Genomic DNA, 22,075 nt, shown 5'->3' with positions numbered 1-22,075 from the left:
TTTCAATTCTTGCTCTTTGTACTCAGTGACCTGGATCTAGGAGGTCATATCTGTTGAATTTAATGTTTTACACATAAAAGTGTCTTGTTTCACCAGTAATTTAACACACACAATTGGATCTTTGTTTGCGTCATTAAAATTGTCAATCTCAGTTGATATGTGTCTATTTGCATTTTAAAGGTATTATTAATTTCGTTGACTTACTATTCAATATCCCATTATAATACAGGCAAATGACAGTCTGAATATAATATTGAATATAATACTGTAGCAAGGGCTGAGTGAATTGTTAATTTAGCAATTTTAAAAATGACTATTTGTGTTGTTAAGTTGATCATATGAACTGATTAAATAGAAACAGTAGATCATTTGGCCCCTTGAGCCTGCTCTAGCATTTGATAAGATGGTGGCTGATCTGTTTGTGTTTCGAATTCCACATTCTTGTCTACTCTAGATAATCTTTCATTACCGTCTGTAACAGAAGCCATCTATTTCCATCTTAAAAATATTCAATTACCGTGCTTCTACTGTCTTCGGGGGAACAGAGCTCCAAAGTCTCTCAACCTTCCGACAGAAAATTAATTTCCTCATCTTTGTCCTAAAAGCATGGCTCAGATTTTTAAAACAGCATCCTCTAGCTCCGGATTGACCCACAAGAGGAAACGTCCTTTATATATCTTTCTTGTTAAAAACCATTCAAGATTTTATACACTTCAATCAAGTCACCCCTACTCTTCTAAACTCTGATGAAAACAAACTCAGCCTTTAACAGGCTATTTTCATATGATACCCCACTCACTCAGGTCACAACTTAATTAAAAAAGAAATTGTGTGTTTCTGTCAAGGTAAGTGGTGGGGTGGGTAAAGTGGGTGGTAGAATATGATGAAACGGCATCTGGCTCGTTTATCTCCCTGTTTTGGTCCATTCCACTGAGAAAGATGTTAACATCATTATATTTTCAGCAACTGTGTATTTAACTAAGACTTTAAAGAGAGATTAAAATTCAGTTTCAACTCGCCAGAATAGATCTGTTTTTAGGGCTGAATCAACACTGGTCAGGAAAGTACAACAAACTTTGGTACAGAAAATTGAAACTGAGGATACTATTATAAGCACCCGTTTATTTCTCCTATCTCCCATCTGCGGGAGGTGAAAGGAATTTTGAAACACAGTTTTGAACAATAATCCTGCAAATGCTAAACTGAAAATGTGGAGAGCAAAACTTAAATGTTCTTTTATATATTTCCCTCCACCCCCGAGACTTATTCATGTTAGCAATTTGAGACCAAAGATACACAAACTTAAGGCTGAGAACTAAATCTCTTCCAAGTAGCATAAATATAATTAAACTCCAGGCTTAGAAATGAGACTAAAATAATTTGTAGCACTAGAATGGCACTAGTATGCGTGAATATTGCTCAATTTATGTACAAAATAAGCATTACAATAATCCTTGTGTATCTGGAGCTTAGGTAATGTAAATAATGTGGCTTGTTGACGTTTGTAAAGGAACAGCTCTTAGCATTCAACTTTAGATGGGTTACTGAGCTACATGAAAGAAGGAAAAACACTAAATGACACTGATTCTCAATTTTAAGAGAAAACAAACTGTTGCAAGAACAGGTTAATTGTTAAATGTTTCTGTCAATTATGCACACAAGACAGTAATGCAAGGATGTGGGGCACAGGGCATTAATGCTGATAGTAATGAAAGGCAAGTGATCTTACTGTTTACTGTAAAATATAAAAGTATTGTGTACAGGAGACATTAAACTAAATTAATTCACTATTTATAATTCAGTTTAATCCTACTTGAAATCTCTTCTATACCACTCCAGAGGAGAAGATATTAAGAGCTTTGTAGGAAATCAGCCAAATAGCATGCCATAATTTCCTTTTACTTCATTTATCAACATACTTGTCTGGTATGTGGGTGGTAGGTGTGGGCTTCAGCTAGGGTTGTGGGTTTAGATGCTCAGTGCTCTTTTTGGTGCAGTGTAGAAAGGCTCCCTTGTATGTGTCAGAAGCAAGCATCTCCCAGATCACATTTTTTAAAACTACTTTGACCACACAAGACATCAGATAGTTTCACTCTCCGAAACAAAATGGCCCAGTGCAGACGTTGGAACCTGCTTCCATGGACTATTTTAGGGACCACCATTCTGATAGCACTACCAGGTAGGATTATTATTCCATTTCTGATGTATTGAATTATCTAGGTGATGCAACTAGTACCATCTTCAGATCTCTTTTTGTATTAGTGCATTGATCAAGGTTCCTATAGTCTCAGCTCTAATATATAATTTTTTGTATATACATGTGATCACAGTAAATGTTTCACTTAATGCAGGAAATTATACAGTTACATAAGAGAGCACAAAAATAAAAATCTTTTTCCAGGCAGTTGCTCTGGCACCTACATCTCAACTCCACAGACTATACTCAATGCAAGTAGCTTTACAACAGCAGGATTTAGGGCTGGGTGCACATTTGTAGCTGCTTATACACATAGGAAGTTATTAATTGCACAGCTAGAAATCTTATATGTTTTAAAATTCTTTAGCAATTTACATTGAGATATTTCAATCTTTAATAAACTGAGAAGTTCCTTTAAAAACAGTATTTGTGAAAGGTATTTTTAAGAGGAAATGAACTGGCTAACTTTAAACAAAATCTGCAGGAGAAAATTGCTCCCATACTCCCAATACTGTAGATGACTTTAAAAGTTTATTTGATATTTTATAGTACATTTTTTAAAAAAGTGACATTGATTTTCTGTATAGCATCTTCAAATAAATTCAAGGGATTAAGCTGAGCTAGAAACTTAAATACAGATCTGAATCATCGCTGAAGATATGTTTTGCCAGTTTCATTGCCATTTGGAAATATTTCAAACTCTCCTGAATTAAACTTTCTCACTCAAGTATTTAAAGCCCTGGGAATGATGGCCAAATAGGAACAGAATACAGCTTTGATATAATCATGAATGATTAGCTGCTACAGAAAACCACAAAGAAGGAAAGCTATGAAGACTGAAGCTGGAGTTAAAAACATATTTTTTTAGTTGGAAGAAGTTCTTTTTTTTTCTTATTTCTCAAGTCTATTGCTCTGAAATATAATTAAAGAAATAAAACTAATCTAAATTCTCACTCCTTCATAAACTAAATGCACCCTCCTTGTATGCAAACCGTGCATGCAGTATAGTTTGCCATAAAATGATATTTTATAAAACTTAATCTCTGGATTGACACAACTTGATTTCAGATGGAACTGAAAACTACTCAGCTCATATCTTTACATGGCATGTGCAATGCTTAATGGTATCTGCTCTGCCCTGGCCTGCTAATATTGAATGTGCATTGCCTGTCAAATTCTGAATGGTTAAGAAGAAAGAGAAAGAGCATTACATAGAATGTTACGGTAGAATATAACAGCACAAAAGGGAAACAATTGTGTTCATGTTGTCCTTGCCATGCTTTCTAGGAGCTATCTTTTATTGCATACTGTATTTGAATGAGATGTAATAGTGTTTTTACCTTTACAGAGTTATAACTGGTATTGAAGAACCTTTCTAGCCCTGGAAAGTTAATTTTATATTTATAGAATGTCATATTTTTTCATTCAGTACTAACACTTTAATGGATGTTTAGAATTTCTATTTTAGTTTACAATATTTCAGCTTCTACTATAATCCCATATATATGTCAGAAGCTTTATTTCCCCTCCTGTAAGAATGTTAACAGTAAATAAATAAAACTACTTGTTATTCCTGGTTTTTGTTTGTGAGATTTTTCAGATGATTGCCTGCTTAGCTTGCTTTGTTATGTCAGTGTGGCAGGACACCAGAGATTTACCATGGTCGATGCCAGAATGAAATTAATAACAGTAAAGGAAAAATCCATGGCACAGAGTTCACTAGATCTTTTTGGGAAGCTGTCTTCATCTTTACTTCACCACTGTTCAGAAAATGCAGGCCCATTATGATCACTGTTCTCCAAATGCTCCACCATTGAAGCAGTCTCTGTCTGTCTCAATTCATTCACAATAATTGGATCCAGTACTTTTTCCTTTCTTAATAGACTGCAAACTGATCAAGAAAATATTTTTGTGTTCCTCCTGCCATGCTGTTACCATCTGATGGGCATTTCCACATATGCGCACTAACCCATGTTAGTCTGACTTATATTGTACACATCTACTCTACCCTATGACTCCTCTGATTTTATCCTAATGCTATATATATCTCCCAGCCCACCTTCAAATTTCATCTCCTCTCTAAAGCTTTATCAAGACACTCATTCAGCATTAAGTTTCAACCTGGAGGAGAAGGGAAGGTTTATTCTAATATTGAAGATATTTGGGATGTTGCATAATGTCCTACATAATAGATCTTATTAATCAAAATTTTATAAAAATATAGATACAATTATTATAATTGAAAATTCGTTTGGTGGGTAAAGTTAATTTTCATTGATAATATTGGGAATTTTGATTAACTAAACAAAGAATTAATCACAGCAGAAAATCAAGAAGTACAAAAAATTGTGTAGGAAGGGCACACATTCTAGTTGCAAGCCAGCAAAGTTCTTTAGAATATATGGGGATCAATGGGAAATGATAGACTGGCCACACACTCTATTCCTGAGTACAGAGTTGTTTTGCAGCATTGATTCTTTTGTGCCTTTTAACTTCCCAGCAATGTCTGAATCTTGGTAAGAATGTTCCTGAGTGAGAGACAGTTTGTGAGAAAGATTTATAAAAAGCAACATTTGAAGTCAATTTCAATTTTAAGTTTTTCCAGGAGTGTTTCATACTTATACACGTTTTATATTTATTTCTCAGCCTGGCCAACACAGATGTGAAGGGTATGATTCAACTCTTCCCTTTTCCTGTGTTTTTGAGAGCAGAAATGGTTGGTTGCTTGAATGGTGCTTTTTTAAAAAATTCATGACTGCATCAATTGACATTGGTGAAACAAGCTGAAAAACAAGTCCACATCTGTTCATTTATGCAGAATATAACAATTCTACTTTGAATAATTGAAGGACAGTGGCATATCATTCCACAAGCCACCTCTAGGCAATTTCAAACCATGTTTTGATTATTTTACTTTGAATACAAAGTGTTTTGATTTTTTAAATTATTTTGAGGGAGGAGGGCATGACTGGCTCATCCCAAGTTGCCCCTGAGAAAAGTGGTGGTGAGCTGCCTCTTGAACTGTTGCAGTCCATTTATTGTAGGTAGTTCTGCAGTGCTGTTTAGGAGACAGCTGCAGAATTTTGTCCCAGCCATTCAATGCTACATAATAATGCAGGCAGTTAGAAAAGCAACGTGGATGTTTGGAGAGCTGATGCTGCCAATGATGTGGGAATTGGATGTTTTCTCACTGTACCAGTTTTGTTTCTCTTGCAATGCTCTGCGCATTCTGAGAATTAATATTGGAAAATTACAACAGCCCCAATAGCAAGTCAATGTGCCAACACCTACACATCAAGAATTTGAAAGTTTAGTTCATCATATCTGTTACATAGAACCATAGAATTCTACAGTACAGGAGACTATTTGACTCATTGTGACTATACAGGCTTCTGAAAGAACTACATAACTAGTCCCATTCTCACCCTCTAAACTAGTCAATTTCAAATGTATGTTTCGCTTTCTTTTGAAAGTTATGGAATCTGCCCTCTACCACTCTCTCGGGCAGCGCATTTCAAATCCTAACAACTCTGAGTAAAAATGTTTCTCTTCATTTCACTTCTAGCTCTCTTGCTGACAATCTTGAAATTGTGACCCCTTGCTAACTGACATATCAACTAGTGGAACAAATTATCCTTCTTTATTTTATCAAAGCAGTTCATAATTTTGAACACCTCAATAAAGTTACCTCTTAATCTTCTCTACTCCAGGGAGAATAAGCTCAATTTCTCTAAATTTTCCTATTATCTAAAACCCTTCATTCTGGTACCATTCGTAGATAAAACAACCAATTGTCTGTACCTGAAAATTAGATGGAATTACCTGTTGGTTGATCTGGGAAGGTTGGGGATGGAGGTGTTTGAAAGGCATATTGGGCCAAGGAGTGGGGAAATAAACTACAAACAGGCAATGATTTTTTTTTCAAGGCCAAGTGCTAGACCTTAACCACTGCTCCAATTTTTATTTCAGCCAGACACAGAGAATCCCTGTGTCAGAGCCACTGGAATTACAGGAGGTTCTGGGCTTAATGGAGTGTTTAGCCATGGGGTCTATTTACCTTTCACCTGTCACATTCTTGAACATTAGAAGACTTCTCTTTGCTAGAGTTTACATGTGTCTTTCCTCTGCTGTTCTGCTGTTATCATTTATATTTCTCCATTCTGTCTAGATTTGTCATCACTACCTTTTGCCCTGCACGATTATCATTTTTGTCATTTAATCACGACTCCCTTCCACCCTAGCACATAATGTTCCTCTTGTTTCATACTTTCCTTCTCTTTGAAGTTCTTGAATTGCTTCCAGTATTTTCTGGTTTTATTTCATCTTTGTTCTATATTTGTCCCTTTTTCTATAGATCTGCACTTGCTTAAAAACTACTTTCCTAATATCTTCCAGGTATAATGTAACACCATCAGACTGAAATGCTTACTTTGTTTCTCTCTCCACAGATGTTGCCTGATCTATTGATTATTTCACCACCTTTTGGTTTCATTTCAGATTTGCAGCATCTGCAGGTGCTTGCTTTTCGTGACAGTAGTGTTTATAGTAATTTACTGGCATAACTTTTCACAGGTTAAAATAGTATTTCTGCATTAAAGCATGTACAAGTATTTTTTTTAGATGTTCAAAGCTAATCATAAATGATTGCTCAGTGGTTAGCACTGCTGCCTCACAGCACCAGGGATAGGTTCCAACCTGGGTGACTGTTAAGTGTGGAGCTTGCATCTCTGTATGGGTTTCCTCCGGGTGCTCTGGTTTCCTTCCACAGTCTTAAAGATGTGCATTGGTGAATTGGTCAAGCTTGATTGCCTGTGGTTTTCAGGGATGTGTAGGTTAGGAGCATTAGTCAGGGGAAATGTAGAGTAATACGGTAGGGGAATGGATCTGGTGGGATACTCTGCAGAGGGTTGGTGTGGACTTGTTGGGCCAAATGGCCTGTTTTCACACTGTAGGGATTCTGTGGTAACATTAACAAACAATTTCAGGTAGATCATATTTTTAACTTTCATGCATGTGTGAATAGTTTCAGGACACATTAAAGCAAAAGCTGTCATCAGTCTCTTAAACTTGACCCTGACCTGATGCCTGAACATGTGCAGATCAGCAGCATCTGAAGCTGTCGTGCGTTTGCACCAAATGAATAGAAATCCAGCCCAAGATGGGGCCACCCATGTGCCTAACAATATGCTTGATTTTCTTTAAACGTTTACAGAATACTGTATTTTAATATTGGGAGAAAATGGAATCTCACTCCTTGCTTCATTGAATTGAGGTGTTAGGATCATAGAATCCCTACAGTGTGGAAGCAGGCCTTTCAGCCCATCAAGTCCACACTGACTCTCTGAAGAGCTTCCCATCCAGACTCAGGCTTACCCTACTCTATCCTTGAGAGTCAATATTGGAAAACTACACCAGTAACTCTGCATTTCCCATGGTTGATCCACCGAGCCTGCACATGCCTGGGCGTTAAGGGCAACTGAGCATGAACGATCCACCTAATCTTTACACAATGGTAGGAAACCAGACCTTGCATACACAGGGAGAATGTGCAAACCATACATAGACAGTCGCCCGAGGGTGGTATCAAACCTGGGTCCCTTGCATTGTGAAACAACAGTGCTATCCACTGGGCTACTTGAAGAGCAGAGCTCAGCACAGATCTTCAAGCATATACATGTAGCAATTATTTGTAGCTATGTTCTTAGATATCTGCATGGAATTTGCAGTGAGTAGATTGTTTCATTTGTTGGTTATACTTCACACACTACGTTATGAAACATGTAGCTGCAAAATAACTGTAGCCATTATTCACAGTCCTTGTGGAGATTTGCCGAGCTATTGTTTTCCTGACCTGAAGACCTTTCCAATGCAAAGAATGTGAATCAGATTTGCAAACTTTAGGAAACAGCATTAAAACAAAAGGTTCAGCCTTTCTTTGGTTTGATCACTGTTTTAAACTCTCAGGCAATTTTTTTTTAATGCCAACTCAGTGTTAAGAACTTTGGTGCTCAGGTACCACTCAAAGTTGCATTTGAAAATTTCCATGTCTAAGTTCAAACAAAGGGATGGTTAAGATACTAGAGGCTCCCAGGATCTGTATAGATAGACTCCATCTTTCACAGCTAGTTTCAGGACAGGAGGAAAGAAGGTCATCTGGATAATGGGCCATCTGTTTAAGAGAGAAATGAAAAGATACAAAAGGAACATTTTCACAGTTCACCGGTCGTGTTTCAAGGAAAAAAAACCTTTCAAAGAAGTGAAAAGTGGTGTTTTGCCATTCAGTAGTATTCAAGTTCAGGGATGAAAATTCACCTTGTGAGTACTACTTTTTCAGCTGTATGGCCTGCAGTAACACAATGGAGCCGTCAAATGCTTGGCCGCTTTTATATTTTAATAGATACTTAATTATCTGGCATGGAATGGACCAATTTTTATACTGTCTTCTGACACATCACTTCAAACACAGCGCAAATATAATCGTCAGATTTCTATTGCGAGGACAAACCCTGGAAATAGAAATTTCTAGCCTGGTAGAATGTTTTACTAATTTTTTTTTTGTCTGAGAGGTTATATCTGGTTAAATCAAGTTGCCCATAAAGACGTCAGCCCATGTACAAAGGAAAATCTCTATTTGGCGGGAAGTCTAACAAGGGCTGAAATGTACAGTCAGGGTATTGAAGTTGCTGAAAGTTAGCATTGGTGAAACTGTTTACTGTGGGACAAGCAAAGCAGTTTGGGAAACTTTTGGACTTTTTGGGATGAGGTGGATCATTGGAGAAAGGGTTATGTGGGTTAGCTGAATACACAGGAAGGGGGCCCACATATTCTAGTATGTTTCCAGCCTTCAGGTTGAATCTGATTTACTCAAATAGACTAGCATATATTGTAAGTATATTTTCTTTTGGGAAGTGTATAGAAGTACCAACTGTGCTTTGGTAATTTTAACATTCTTGGTTTCAGACGTCTCATGCTACACTGAGTTCAAGAGCAGCAGAACTGAGCCTCTGTTTTTCTAGTTCTGCATCTGATGGCCACTGTGTGAGTGTGAAATATGTTGAGGTTTCCAGCCTGTACTGAGGAATCTAGCTTCAAGATGTTAGACAACCTTTGCCAGGAACTTGGACAGACCTGCTTTTGTCACCCAGTCTTTCATTCTGGTTCGCAGCTGGACTGAACAAACAGATAAACAACTCGGTTTACATGTCTGCACTAAAAATAAGAAGGAAAAACTGATAGCATGCCAAGTAGCATGCAATTATTTTGTCCATTTCTAATCTGCTAATTTCCCCTTCTGACTCTCTTTTATTACCCTTTGTACAGTGGGGTACCTCCAGGCGAAAGCACAAGGAAGATTAGTGCCTAAAGAGAGGTCTTTTTTTTGTGACCTTTTTCTTTGCTCTGTCCCAGTTATAAGATGGAAACAAATGTCACAAAGTCATAGAGTTGTACAGCACGGAAACAAACCCTTCGCTCCAACTTGTCCATGCTGACCAGATACTCTAACCCAATCTAGTCCCATTTGCCAGTATTTAGCCCAAATCCTTCTAAACCCTTCCTATTCATATACCCATTCAGATGCCTTTTAAATGCTGTAATTCTCCCAGCTACCTCCACTTCCTCTTGCAGCTCATTCCATACACACACCACCCTCTGTGAAAAAGTTGTCTCTTTGGTACCTTTTAAATCATTCCCCCCTCACCTTAAACATATGCCCTCTCATTCTGGACACCCCTACCTTGGGAAAAATACTTTTGTCTATTTTTCCTATCTATGCCCCTCATTATTTTATAAACCTCTACAAGGTCATCCCTCAGCCTCCGATGCTCCAGAGAAAACAGCCCCAGCGTATTCAGCCTCTCCCGATAGCTCAAACCCTCTAACCCTGCCTTCTTCATTACTCTTTCTACCTGCGACTCCACTTCCAAGGAGCTATGAACCTGCACTCCAAGGTCTCTTTGTTCAGCACCATTCCCCAGGACCTTACCATTAGTTGTATAAGTTCTGCCCTGATTCGCAGAACCTCACCTTTATCTGAATTAAACTCCTGGGTTTTTCTCCATATTGCTAATCAATTCTCAAAATGATTTATATTCTAGATGTCATATGTGTAGAATTGATAGTGTTTCTTTCTAAGTTTCCTAAGTTCCACTCTGCATATGTAAGACATAAACCCAGCGAATAGTGACACTTCTCAGTAATGTCTGTTCACCTTTCATCCTACCAGTGGATAATCTTAGCTTTAGTGAGCTGCGTCATGCTCTTGTTCACTTTCGGGTCAATTGTTGCTGAGTACCAGTGCTTGGATTGGATGTTTCAAGTTTCTTGCCTTGGTTTCTGTTAAAAGCTATCTCTTTATGCCATCTTCTCCCTCACTTCTCCCAAACCTGATCTTTGGTAGTATTAGTGTCACTCAGTGAAGGAACTGATCAGAATTGAACTCTACTACGTTGAATTGAATGACCTCCTCTGACATAAGGCCTAGTAAGTGTGGTCCTGTCATACCATTTTCTTTCATAGAGTCACAGTCATAGAAACATACAGCACAGAAACAGTCACTTCAGTCCAACCAGTCCGTGCCAATCATAATCCCAAACTAAACTAGCCCCACCTGCCTGTCCTGGCCCATATCCCTAGCCTATTCATGTATTTATCCAAGTGTCTTTTAAATGCTATAACCGTGCCTGCATCCACTACTTCCTCAGGAAGTTCATTCCACATGCGAACTACTCTCTCTCTAAAAAAATTGCCCCTCATTTTAAAATCTCTCTCCTCACACCTTAAAAAATGTGCCCCCTAGTCCTGAAATTCCCCACCCTATCTATAACCCTCATGATTTCATAAACTCTATAAAGTCACCTCTCGCCCTCCTATGGACTGTGGATCTGCACTGCCTTCATTTGTATAGCAGATCATCTTTTCTCCATCAGAAGTTGTACTGCCTGCCACTGAAAAGATTATTTCATGTAGACAGTCAAAAAGCTTGTTCCAAATGGTCAGTTCCATTATTTTGCGAATGCCAGTACTCCTACTTGAGGGTCTTTCACCTTGTCAGAACAAGTGACAATGGTTAAGACCATAACACCACAAAGACTGTTCTATTCCATATTTGAAATGAAATCTGGAGAAAAATAGTCAACATGCCTCTCACCTTTGTTTTTATAAAAAGAAATGTTTTCCATTCAAGACAAATCACTGTTACTAGCCCACACAACCCCGGGTGAGTCTTACCAACTAAAAATGGTTGTAATGTTTCCAGAAGTTTGAAATAATCACACTGTTTATCCAGATAGAGGAGCTGACATCAATGTATTTTCCAGATCGTGCCATGTCCTGTGGAATGACACATTGTTTGTTCAGTACACTGACTGTAGTAATAAGTAATGTGGCATTCTGGATACTTCGGTGTATATATATATGCATAACAATTTAGTTCCTTATTCATTTTGAATAACATAGCAAGATAGCATCCCTCTTTATTTAAAAGAAATGTCTCTATCTAACAATTGAATTTATTTAGTGAATGCAGATCTCCAGAGGCAAAACATCACTTCATTTGTATCAAGCAAGTTAGGTTATTGAGTTGTTTCTGTTTTTGACATTTGCTCTTTGTTCCTTGAAGAGCTAGTGTCATTCCATCATGTGTTTGATTGGAATCTTACTTTAGTCTCAGACCATCAGCGTAGATATGTGATTATTCTTTGGTACTGACATCGTGGAGATGGACTGCACTGGATATGGCTTTACAGGGGTTCAATGTGGGACATCATATGGTTACAATAGTTTATCAACTGTGTCTAGTCTAGTCTAGAGAGCAAGAGTAAACACCTTGAGTGGCACAATTGATGTCAACAGCATAGAGGAACATGTCAGATATGGATGTTGCTGTGTATGTTGCACAGTGTCGGGGCTAGCATTTAGCCCATGGCGTTAGTCTATCAGCCAATCTTCTTCATGCACTTCTTCTTTGTCTAAGCTGGACTGGAAATCACCTGATGAGAAGGAACATTTCAATAACTCTCATGACTCTGGGCAGGTTTAGAAGCAGACCAGTGTGCTGCACTCTATTATAGGCAACTATGAGGTCTAATAACATGATACCTGTCTTTGGGTTCTTTTGGAAGAAGTAATGGAGTGCCAGAACTGATGGAAGTAATGAGTGCCAGAACGTGATCACATGTGCTCAGTCCCAGAACATGGTCATGTGCTCAATCCCTTAAGAAAACCAACTTGGCTTACATTAAAAATGGCCTCATATCCAGAGATATGTGCTTTAGATATATCAATATAACTGTTACAGTCATTAATGTTTCTGTACATCTCGTGATTAAATGAAAGATTAACAATTGACTTTTATAATTAAACTAACTGCGTTAAAAAGTCTTTTGTACTCTTTTCTCAAAAACATTATGTCTGATATGGGCCTCTGATTTGTGGATTCAATATACACTGCCCTTGTGATAATTTGGCACACTGTTCAGACGATGTTTTATATCTTGCTCCTGATGTTAACAATGTTGTTGATCTTGCATTGTCTGGTGGCTGTGTTGTTCATGTTGTCTTGCTTGTATGTGTTGTCAATGGTGTTGCTGATGACTTTTTCTTCATTACCAGCTAGAATGTAGGTCAAGTACAGACTCAGTTTCCTCTCATCTGCTGACCTCTTTGGTCAGATGCAAAGCTTTGGAGTTTCTGCTTGAGCAACAACGCTATCTGGATTCTAGATTCACAGGATTGGATCCAGTACATGTGCAAGAACTTAATATGTTTATTGAAGTCATAGAGGTGATCAGCACTGAAACAACTCATCCATACTGACCAGATATCCTAATATAATGTAGTCCTATTTGCCAGCACTTGGCCCATATTCCTCTGAACCTTTCCTATTCATATACCCATCCAGATGTCTTTTAAATGTTGTTTCTGTGTTGTACATCTCTATGACTCTAAGTTTCACAACATCCTTCCAATAGGAAGAAGACCAGAATTGCAAGCAGTGTTTCAAAAGTGGACTAACCAATGTCCTATACAGCTGCAATATACTTAGTGCTTTGCCCCGTAAAAGAAAGCATACCCTGCACCGCCTTCACTATCCTATCTACCTGCGACTCCACTTTCAAGGAACTGTGAACCTACATTCCAAGGTCTCTTTATTTAACAATACTCCCCAGGACCTTACCATTAAGTGTATAAGTCCAGCTCTGATGTGCTTTTTCAAATTGAAGCTCTCCACATTTATGTAAATTAAATGCCATCTGCCACTCCTCAGCCCATTTGATCAAGGTCCCATTGTAATCTGAGGTAACCTTCTACTGGGATATCTGTGAGTTGTCTTATTTCTCTTGGCTGTTCCCACAACATATCTTGCTTGGCAAACTTGGACTGCCTGGTATTTAGTTCTATGGGTGGTATATTTGGAATAACAAGTCAAAGTTTGGATCTCCTTTGTCTCTCAATACTGTACGAGGATTGTCTCAATCATCTGGACATGTTTTTTGAGAAACCATGCCCCCTTAGCTCATGTGATGATGAGGGAATGATGCTTAACCCACGCTGCGCAACAAATTCCTTAAATTCTCTGAACATTTATTGGGTTCCATTGTCTCCTATTTCTCTTCCAGGAAACCGTGCTTTGAAAGCAAAACATGCTGATGACCCTGATTGTTGAAGCACCTAGTTGATACAAGAGGACTTCGAATAATAGATTGCAACTATGTGATACCATTCTAGATAGTGTATGGATCAGTTCCCAATGTCTGGAAATATTTGAAATCAAATTCTCTTTCTGCTGTGAATTTCTATATCTCTGGTATTTTAGTTGTGTGTAGACACCATATCTCTTTGATGATATTTGTCATGTATAGAACTGATCAGGCTCTGAATTTATAATTCTCCATTCCATGTGGCCTTCATATACCATCTGGCGAAGTTCCATCCATATAGTTTGGCTCTAATTATTCTGGATCTGACAACAGAACACTATCTTCCAGTGAGATAAAGTTAAAAATCACACAACACCAGGTTAAAGTCCAACAGTTGTATTTGGAAGTGCTAGCTTTCGGAGCGCTGCTCCTTCATTAGGAACTATAACTTAGTGTTGTATAATTTTTAACTTTGTCCATCCCAGTCCAACACCGGCACCTCCACATTATGGCTTCCAGTGAGATGTAACTTCAGATACATCAGTGCTGTCTTATTTGTCATGTCACACTACTCCCAGGATCACTTGCTGAGAGTGTACCTAATGTGACTCTGCTTGAGTGTTACATTCACTAGATAATAGATCCCTGGGAAACAGACTTTCTCTGGGAGAGAATTGTTGTGTTCAGATGTTTCATACAGTTTTTTTTAGATTAGATTAAATTAGGTTCCCTACAGTGTGGAAACAGGCCCTTCAGCCCAACAAGTCCTCACCGACCCTCCGAAGAGTAACCCACCCAGACCCATTTCTCTCTGAATGATGTACCTAACACTATGGGCAATTTAGCATAGCCAATTCACCTGACCTGCACAGCTTTGGACTGTGGAGCACAGGAACCTGGAGCAACCGGAGGAAACCCACGCATGCACAGGGAGAATTTGCAAACTTCACACAGACAGTCGCCCGAGGCTGGAATCGAACCTGGGACCTTGGTGCTGTGAGGCTGCAGTGCTAACCACTGAGCCACTGTGCTGCCGTCAATTGTATGGATCTTTTGTCTATTGTACCCTCAGGTTCATCGCGTGATTTGGTGTCTTAGCTTTGGTATTCACCCTATTGCTCTGCCTTTGGGAACTCATTCACCGTCGTTTTTCCTTTGTTAGAAATATAGAAGCAGAGGCTAGGAACAGGAATAAGCCACTTGGCCCTTTGATCTTGCTTTTCTCTTCAGTCTGATCAAGGCTGATCCTCTATATCAATGTCATATTCCTGCTTTCTCCCCATACCACTTGATGCCTTCAAATCTAAAAAAGCTTATCCATTTCTTTCCTGAATATATTCAATAACTTGGCCTCCATAGTCTTCTGTGGTAGAGAATGCCACAAGGTCACGATCCTTTGAAGAAATCTTTCATAATCTCAGTCCAAAAGGGTCTTCCTTGTTTCATGAAGCTGGGTCCCTTGATCATAGATTCCAAACCAGGGAAAACATTTTCCCTCCACCCCCTGCCCTGTACCTCCCATGGCTAACCCACCTAACCTGCACATCTCTGGACTGTGGGAGGAAACCAGAGCAAACCCACACAGGAATGGGAAGAATGTGCAAACTCCATACAGGCAGTTGTCTGAGGTTGGAATCAAAACCAGGTCCCTGGTGCTGTGTGGTAGCAATGCTAACCACTGAAGCACCATGCCACCCAATATTGTTCAATCTTGTAAATAATATGTCTACAGGCTCACTTGGTTCCTACCATAGGCTTTGAAATTCGTATCAGTGGGACCAGGTTTGACTTTGAAGAAAGTGAGGACTGCAGATGCTAGAGATCAGAGTCAAGAGTGCAGGACTGGAAAAGCACAGCTGGTCAGGAATTTCAGATGAAGGGCTCACACTCGAAACATCGATTCTCCTGCTCCTCCGGTTTAACTTTGGCTGTTTATATGTGCTGACTTTCTCAAAGGTTTTGTCTGGGCTTTTAGATATCAGCCTCATGTATGCTGCAGCTACTAAAACAACTGAAACCTTTCTGTGCTGCCCAGTAAAGGAGTACCAAGGCCTTCCTTCCTCACTGACTTAGAAAGGTTCTGAATATTAACTTGCACTATTGGCTACAGTTTTCAAAAGCCTCCACAACATCAGTCTGCGAATTTGTTCTGTGTTGAAGCTACTTATTCATCACCTTAGTGGTGGCAATTTCACTTTCACATGATTTCGACTTTCTCTTTCCCTCTACCACGGTTTCAGGTTGTCTCTCTCATACTAATTCAGCATTTATTTTGTTTGTAATGCTTAGTTTTAGCTCACATACATTCTGATATATCTTACAGCTCCTAGAGTTTAGAAATAGTCAACATATTTAGACACAAATGCTGGAACTGATACTGAATGTATTTCACAAATCTCCCCAAGCTGCAGAAATGGTAGGTTTTTAGATTGGTACAGAGCCTGTTGTGCAGTGTAAGTCATGTGACAACATGGACATGTACTTACATGAATATGCACAGGACAGTATAGTTCCTTAGTATTCCAATATATTATCAATTCACAAATGTGAGGCACATTGTTCTTCTCAAATGACTTTTGTTTTGTTTAAACATTTGCAGGCAGATCTATTTTATAACGCAATCTGACTTATTCTGCTCATTGTTTGGTGTTGGTGTTGAGAGGATGGTGGTGGGGCTACAGGATGGAAGAACAAGGTGGGGAAGTCAGGATGGCACAATGCATTTGCACCTGGATAGTCTAAAGCTCCTGTTGGCAGTGTGGGCTTGTGCAATCCCCATTGTATTGAAAGAATGTGCTGTCCATTTTATGATATTGCATGGCAATGTCAGCAGGTGGCACTATTTCACCATCAAGAACCAGAAAATATAAGACCATAAGAAATAGGAGTGGAAGTAAGGCCATTCGGCCATTGAGTCCACTGCACTATTCAATCATGGCTCATGGACATTTCAACTCCACTTACCTGCACTCTCCCTGTAGCCCTTAATTTCTTGCGAGATTAAGAATTTATCAATCTCTGCCTTGAAGACATTTAACGTTCCGGCCTCCACTGCACTCCGTGGCAATGATTTCCACAGGCCCATCACACTCTGGCTGAAGACGTCTCCTCATTTCCATTCTAAATTGACCCCCTATAATTCTAAAGCTGTGCCCACGGGTCCTAGTCTTCCCCTCTGATGGAAACAATTTCCCAGCGTCCACCCTTTCTAAGCCATGCATTATCTTGTAAGTTTTTATTAGATCTCCCCTCAATCTTCTAAATTCTAATGAATACAATCCCAGGATCCTCAGCCATTCATCATATGTTAGGCCTACCATTCCAGTGATCATCCATGTGAATCTCTGTTGGGCACGCTCCAGTGCCAGTATGTCCTTCCTGAGGGGTGGAGCCCATACTGTTTCAAATGTGGCCCAGAGCTTTATGAAGTCTCAGTAACACATCACTGCTTTTACATTCGAACCTTCTTGAGATAAATGACAACATTACATTTGCTTTCTTAACCACGGACTCAATCTGCAAATCAACCTTTAGAGAATCCTGCACTAGCACTCCCAGATCCCTTTGTACTTTGGCTTTATGAATTTTCTCACCATTGAGAAAATAGTCCATGCCTGTGTTCTTGTTTCCAAAGTGCAAGAACTGGCATTTGTTCACATTGAAATTCATCAGCCATTTTTTGGACCACTCTCCTAAACTATCTAAATTTTTCTGTAGCCTCCCCACCTTCTCAGTACTACCTGCCTGTCCACCTAACTTTGTATCATCAGCAAACTTCGCCAAAATGCCCCCAGTCCCTTCATCCAGATCATTAATGTATAAAGTGAACAACTGCAGCCCCAACACTGAACCCTGCGGGACACGACTTGTCACTAGCTTCCATTCTGAAAAGGAACCTTTTATCCCAACTCTTTGCCTTCTGTCAGACAGCCAATCCTCAATCCATGTCAGTAGCTCACCTCGAACACCATGGGCCCTCCCCTTACTCAGCAGCCTCCCGTGAGGCATCTTATCAAAGGCCTTTTGGAAGTCTAGGTAGATAACATCCATTGGGTTTCCCTGGGCTAACCTACTTGTTACCTCTTCAATGAATTCTAACAGGTTTGTCAGGCATGATCTGCCCTTACTAAATCCATGCTGACTTGCTCTAATTCGACCCTGCACTTCCAAGCATTTAGAAATCTCATCCTTAACGATGGATTCTAGAATTTTACCTACAAATGAGATTAGGTTAATCAGCCTATAATTTTCCATCTTTTGTCTCGATCCTTTCTTGAACAAGGGGATTACAACAGCGATTTTCCAACCATCTGGGACTTTCCCTGATCCAGTGATTTTTGAAAGTTTACAACCAACGCCTCCACTATTTTTTCAGCCTCCTCCATCAGAACTCTAGCATGTAGCCCATCCAGACCAGGAGATTTATCGATTTTTAGTCCTTTTAGCTTTTCAAGTACTTTCTCTTTTGTAATTGCTACCATACTCAACTCTACCCCTTGACTCTCCTTAATTATTGGGGTATTTATCATGTCTTCCACTGTGAAGACTGACACAACACAAAGTATTTCTTAAGTTCTTCGGCTATTTCCTTATCTCTCATCACTAGCCTTCCTGCATCAATTTGGAGCAGCCTCATTTGTTTCTTATGTATTGAAAGAAACTTTTGCTATCATTTTTAATATTAGTGGCTAACTTACCTTCATATTTGATCCTCTCCTTCTTTATTTCTCTCTTTGTTATCCTCTGTGTTTGTTTTTGTAGTCATCCCAATCTTCTGATTTCCCAGTGCTCTTGGCCACTTTATAGGCTCTCTCTTTTTCCAACATCTGTACTGTGTCCTCAGTTACACCCAGAAACTCCTGCCAATGTTGCTCTACTGTCTTCCCCACTAGGCTCTGCTTCCAGTCAATTTTCATCAGTTCCTCTCTCATGCCCCTGTAATTACCTTTATTTAACTGTAGCATCATTACATCTGATTTTGCCTTCTCTCTTTCAAACTATAGATGGAAGTCTACCACATTAAGATCTTTTATAAGGTCTGGCTCATTACGTAGCACTAAGTCCAGGATAGCCTTGCTTGTGGGCTCCATCACAAGCTGTTCCAAAAAGCCATCCTGTAAGCATTCAATGAATTCCCTTTCTTTGGATCCACTGGCAATATTATTCACCCAGTCCTTTTGCATATTGAAGTCCCCCATGATCACCGTGACCTTAACTTTCTGACAATACCCAATTTCTGTACCAGATTTACTTTTAACAGGAAAATCATATTCTCTATGCTATACCCATCTTAAAGAAAGCTGATACATGATGTTGAGAGTGCTTCAGACTATAATCTGATATGGTCAAGATATAACAGAATACAACTTGTTGCTTGTAATATACTTTGAGAGTTCATTTTATTTAATCTCAGCTAAATTGTCAGACCTGGTTAGTACTCTGATGGGAGACTTCTTAGCTTCTGTTCTATTGTGGTTAACATGTTTGCTGTTCACATTTATTTAAGACAGACAGTACTAGAAAAGAACAATCTGAATGCTTTGCATGTATGTGAAAGATTCAGCAAGTACCTATTTTCCACATTGCGTTCAGTTAAAAAGCAACTGTCATCATTATTAAGATTGAATGCATTGATGCATTAGCACCACAAATATATTTGCTTGCAAGAAAAGTGCTCGACAATGAATGATTGCTTACCACTACTATAAGGAGTAGGAGTGTCTATAGGATTTCTATAGAGCTGTCCATGTGTGTATAAACTTTATTATTGAGTAAATGTAAATCATTTGCATGAAATAGAGACCTAGCTGCAGCACATTGCAAAATAGATCCGATCTGGGAATACAGATGGACAGCTGAATTCTCTTTAGGTTTAAATTGCAGTTTCTCTTGTATGAATTATACAAATCATTGTCGGATGATCATTGGAATGGAATACAGGGTTGGCAATCATTTTAAATCACTCTCAGCTCACTGATTGAACTGCAGCAAAGATGTGGCTAATGATAAAGAGCAAAGCAGTAAGACTAACTGAAAAACTGAAAAGTTAGCACAAGGGTAATGGGCTGAGTATCCTCCTTGTGTGCAATGTACGTTAGTCCATAAGATCTCTTCATGTATCAAATTCTAAAATGGTGGACTAAAAGTAGTGTGGGTCTTGAGATCCAGGCTTATTTCTAGATTTACTTCTAGATTTCGTACAGTTATCACATTTCAGTAGTATAAGATGTTATTTTGATTCATTTTTATAACTACATGAATAGGAAAGGTGTGGAGGATTTGTGGGTTGACTGCAGGCAGGTGGGACTAGTTAAGTTTGGGATTATGGTTCGGCCATGGACTGGTTGGACCAAAGTGTCTGTTTCTGTGTTGTATGACTCTATATAAGAATATCCGACTTCCAGTTTCCTGTTTCTCATGTGTATTTCTTGATCAACCATAGGTAGCATAGAAAAAATGGTTTATTCCTTTAATTCTAATTGTTCCAAATGTGGTTTACATCAGATTATGTACAATATAGTGAACATAGCATTGTGGTTGTGAGGGACTTTTATCAGAAACCAAGGTTGTGGATGACCTGGGAGACTGACTCCAGAATGGGGCTGCACCTTGACAGAATTGTGTTTGTTCACCAGCAAATTAAGCTCTTAGGAACAGAATTTCAAACTGCTTGACACCATCTGCCAAGTATGAGAGTGTGAATGATGTTTCCTGGAGTGGATGAATTTTGGCCAATAATTCTTTGGACAATTTACATTGTCACTGAAAGGATGAAAGTATTTGGAGTGATTGAATGGCAGGAACTCTTTACTCTAGAAACAAAATCAGAGCATTAGGACAGACTAGACAGAGGTCCTTAATGTAATGAAGGAATTTAGTAGGGTGGTTGTGAAGAATTATTTAAAATTGTTGAGTTCAGAACATGAAGTCATAACAATAAGGGTCTGGACTTTCCAATGGCCACTTAATTCTGAGGTATAGATGGGAGTGTCAAATTGTGACCCCATAGAGTCCCCACCAGAACATACACAGAGGAACCCTTCTAAATTCTTCACTTAAGTTGGAGAATTCAGAGACTTCTGCAGCTAATAATTACTCAGGAAGTATTAGAATGTTAAACACCAACTGACCATTCAATTGACCCAAAACTTACCTCACATCACCTGTTCTCCTCTCAAAATGACACTTTCTGCAGTCCCCTAACACCCAGACCTTGAGTGCCACACCAGTGCTACCCTAGGACCTGAAAAATGCTGTACTCCCGAACCCACTCCCTCCATACCTGGGACCCAATGTCCACGCTCCTCCCCAGTGCAGAACTTGACACCTTACCAATGCCTCCAGACCTAAGCCCACCCCTCCTCTGTCCCCCAATCCTGGACTTCACCAACTTCCTCCACTGGCAGACACAATGCCCCTTCTATCACCACCACACTCGCCCCTCGCAGTTCCAACATCCGATGACTAATGCCCTCCCTCCAGCCCGAGAACAGATACCAACCTCCTCCCACCCCAAACCCCAAAAGATCCAATACCTGACAACTACCTGACTTACATAAACTGCATCACTTTATGGTATTGCAGGACAATTTGATTTATCAAGAGATCTTATGGATTAATGTATATCGCACATAAGGAGGACTCTCAGCCCATTGCCCCATGCTAACGTTTCAAATAGTTTTTCAGTTAAACTTGCTGCTTTGCTCTTGACATCTGCCACATTTTGTACCCTGACACCCTGCCTATCTGGCATCCTCTGGCATGCATACCCACTTACCCACTTGTCATTCAACTCACCTGGCTTTCTAAATCCTTGGCACTTTACCAACCTGGCACCCTACCTTCCAAATGCTGTTACCTAATGTACTCAGCCTTTCTTGGGTGCTGTCAAAGTGAGTGTCTGTGACGGTGAACTTTATAGATTTCAGAATGCAGCAACTGACTGCAGTGAGAAAGGGATATGGTTTGTCTTCCTTCAACCCTTCTACCCTAAAAGGGAGCTATCAGAATAGAAGGGTGGGTCTCCATTTGTGAAGGACCCCTGACAGGAATATCTTGTCACAAATCTGGAGCTCTTTTATTGTATAAAAGGGAATTCTGCCATTGTTCAGAAAACCTGGCCCAAGTTACCCACTGACAGGTCAAATAAAGAATTGAGAGAGAATTTATTTAAATAGAAAGTTGGAATGCATTGACACAGACAGTGGGTGAGGCAGATTGTATTAATGAATTCAAAAGG

General features: G+C 39.3%; 1 protein-coding gene across 1 annotated transcript in view; it reads left to right on the top strand.

Annotated features, from left to right (window-relative positions):
- Nucleotides 1-306: 306 nt before the first annotated feature.
- Nucleotides 307-22,075, top strand: part of LOC122556291 (protein SNORC-like) — a 29,988-nt gene continuing 8,219 nt past the window's right edge. Inside the window, exon 1 of the mRNA XM_043702919.1 lies at nt 307-2,179. Within this exon, the coding sequence (XP_043558854.1) occupies nt 2,107-2,179 (73 nt within the window). The 5' untranslated portion in view covers nt 307-2,106. The remainder of the gene's footprint in view (nt 2,180-22,075) is intronic.

This window comes from Chiloscyllium plagiosum, chromosome 13 (assembly GCF_004010195.1).
Source record: "Chiloscyllium plagiosum isolate BGI_BamShark_2017 chromosome 13, ASM401019v2, whole genome shotgun sequence".
Classification (NCBI taxonomy): domain Eukaryota; kingdom Metazoa; phylum Chordata; class Chondrichthyes; order Orectolobiformes; family Hemiscylliidae; genus Chiloscyllium; species Chiloscyllium plagiosum.
The sequence above is the reverse complement of the archived record's forward strand: the minus strand, read 5'-3'. Positions and strand labels throughout refer to the sequence as shown.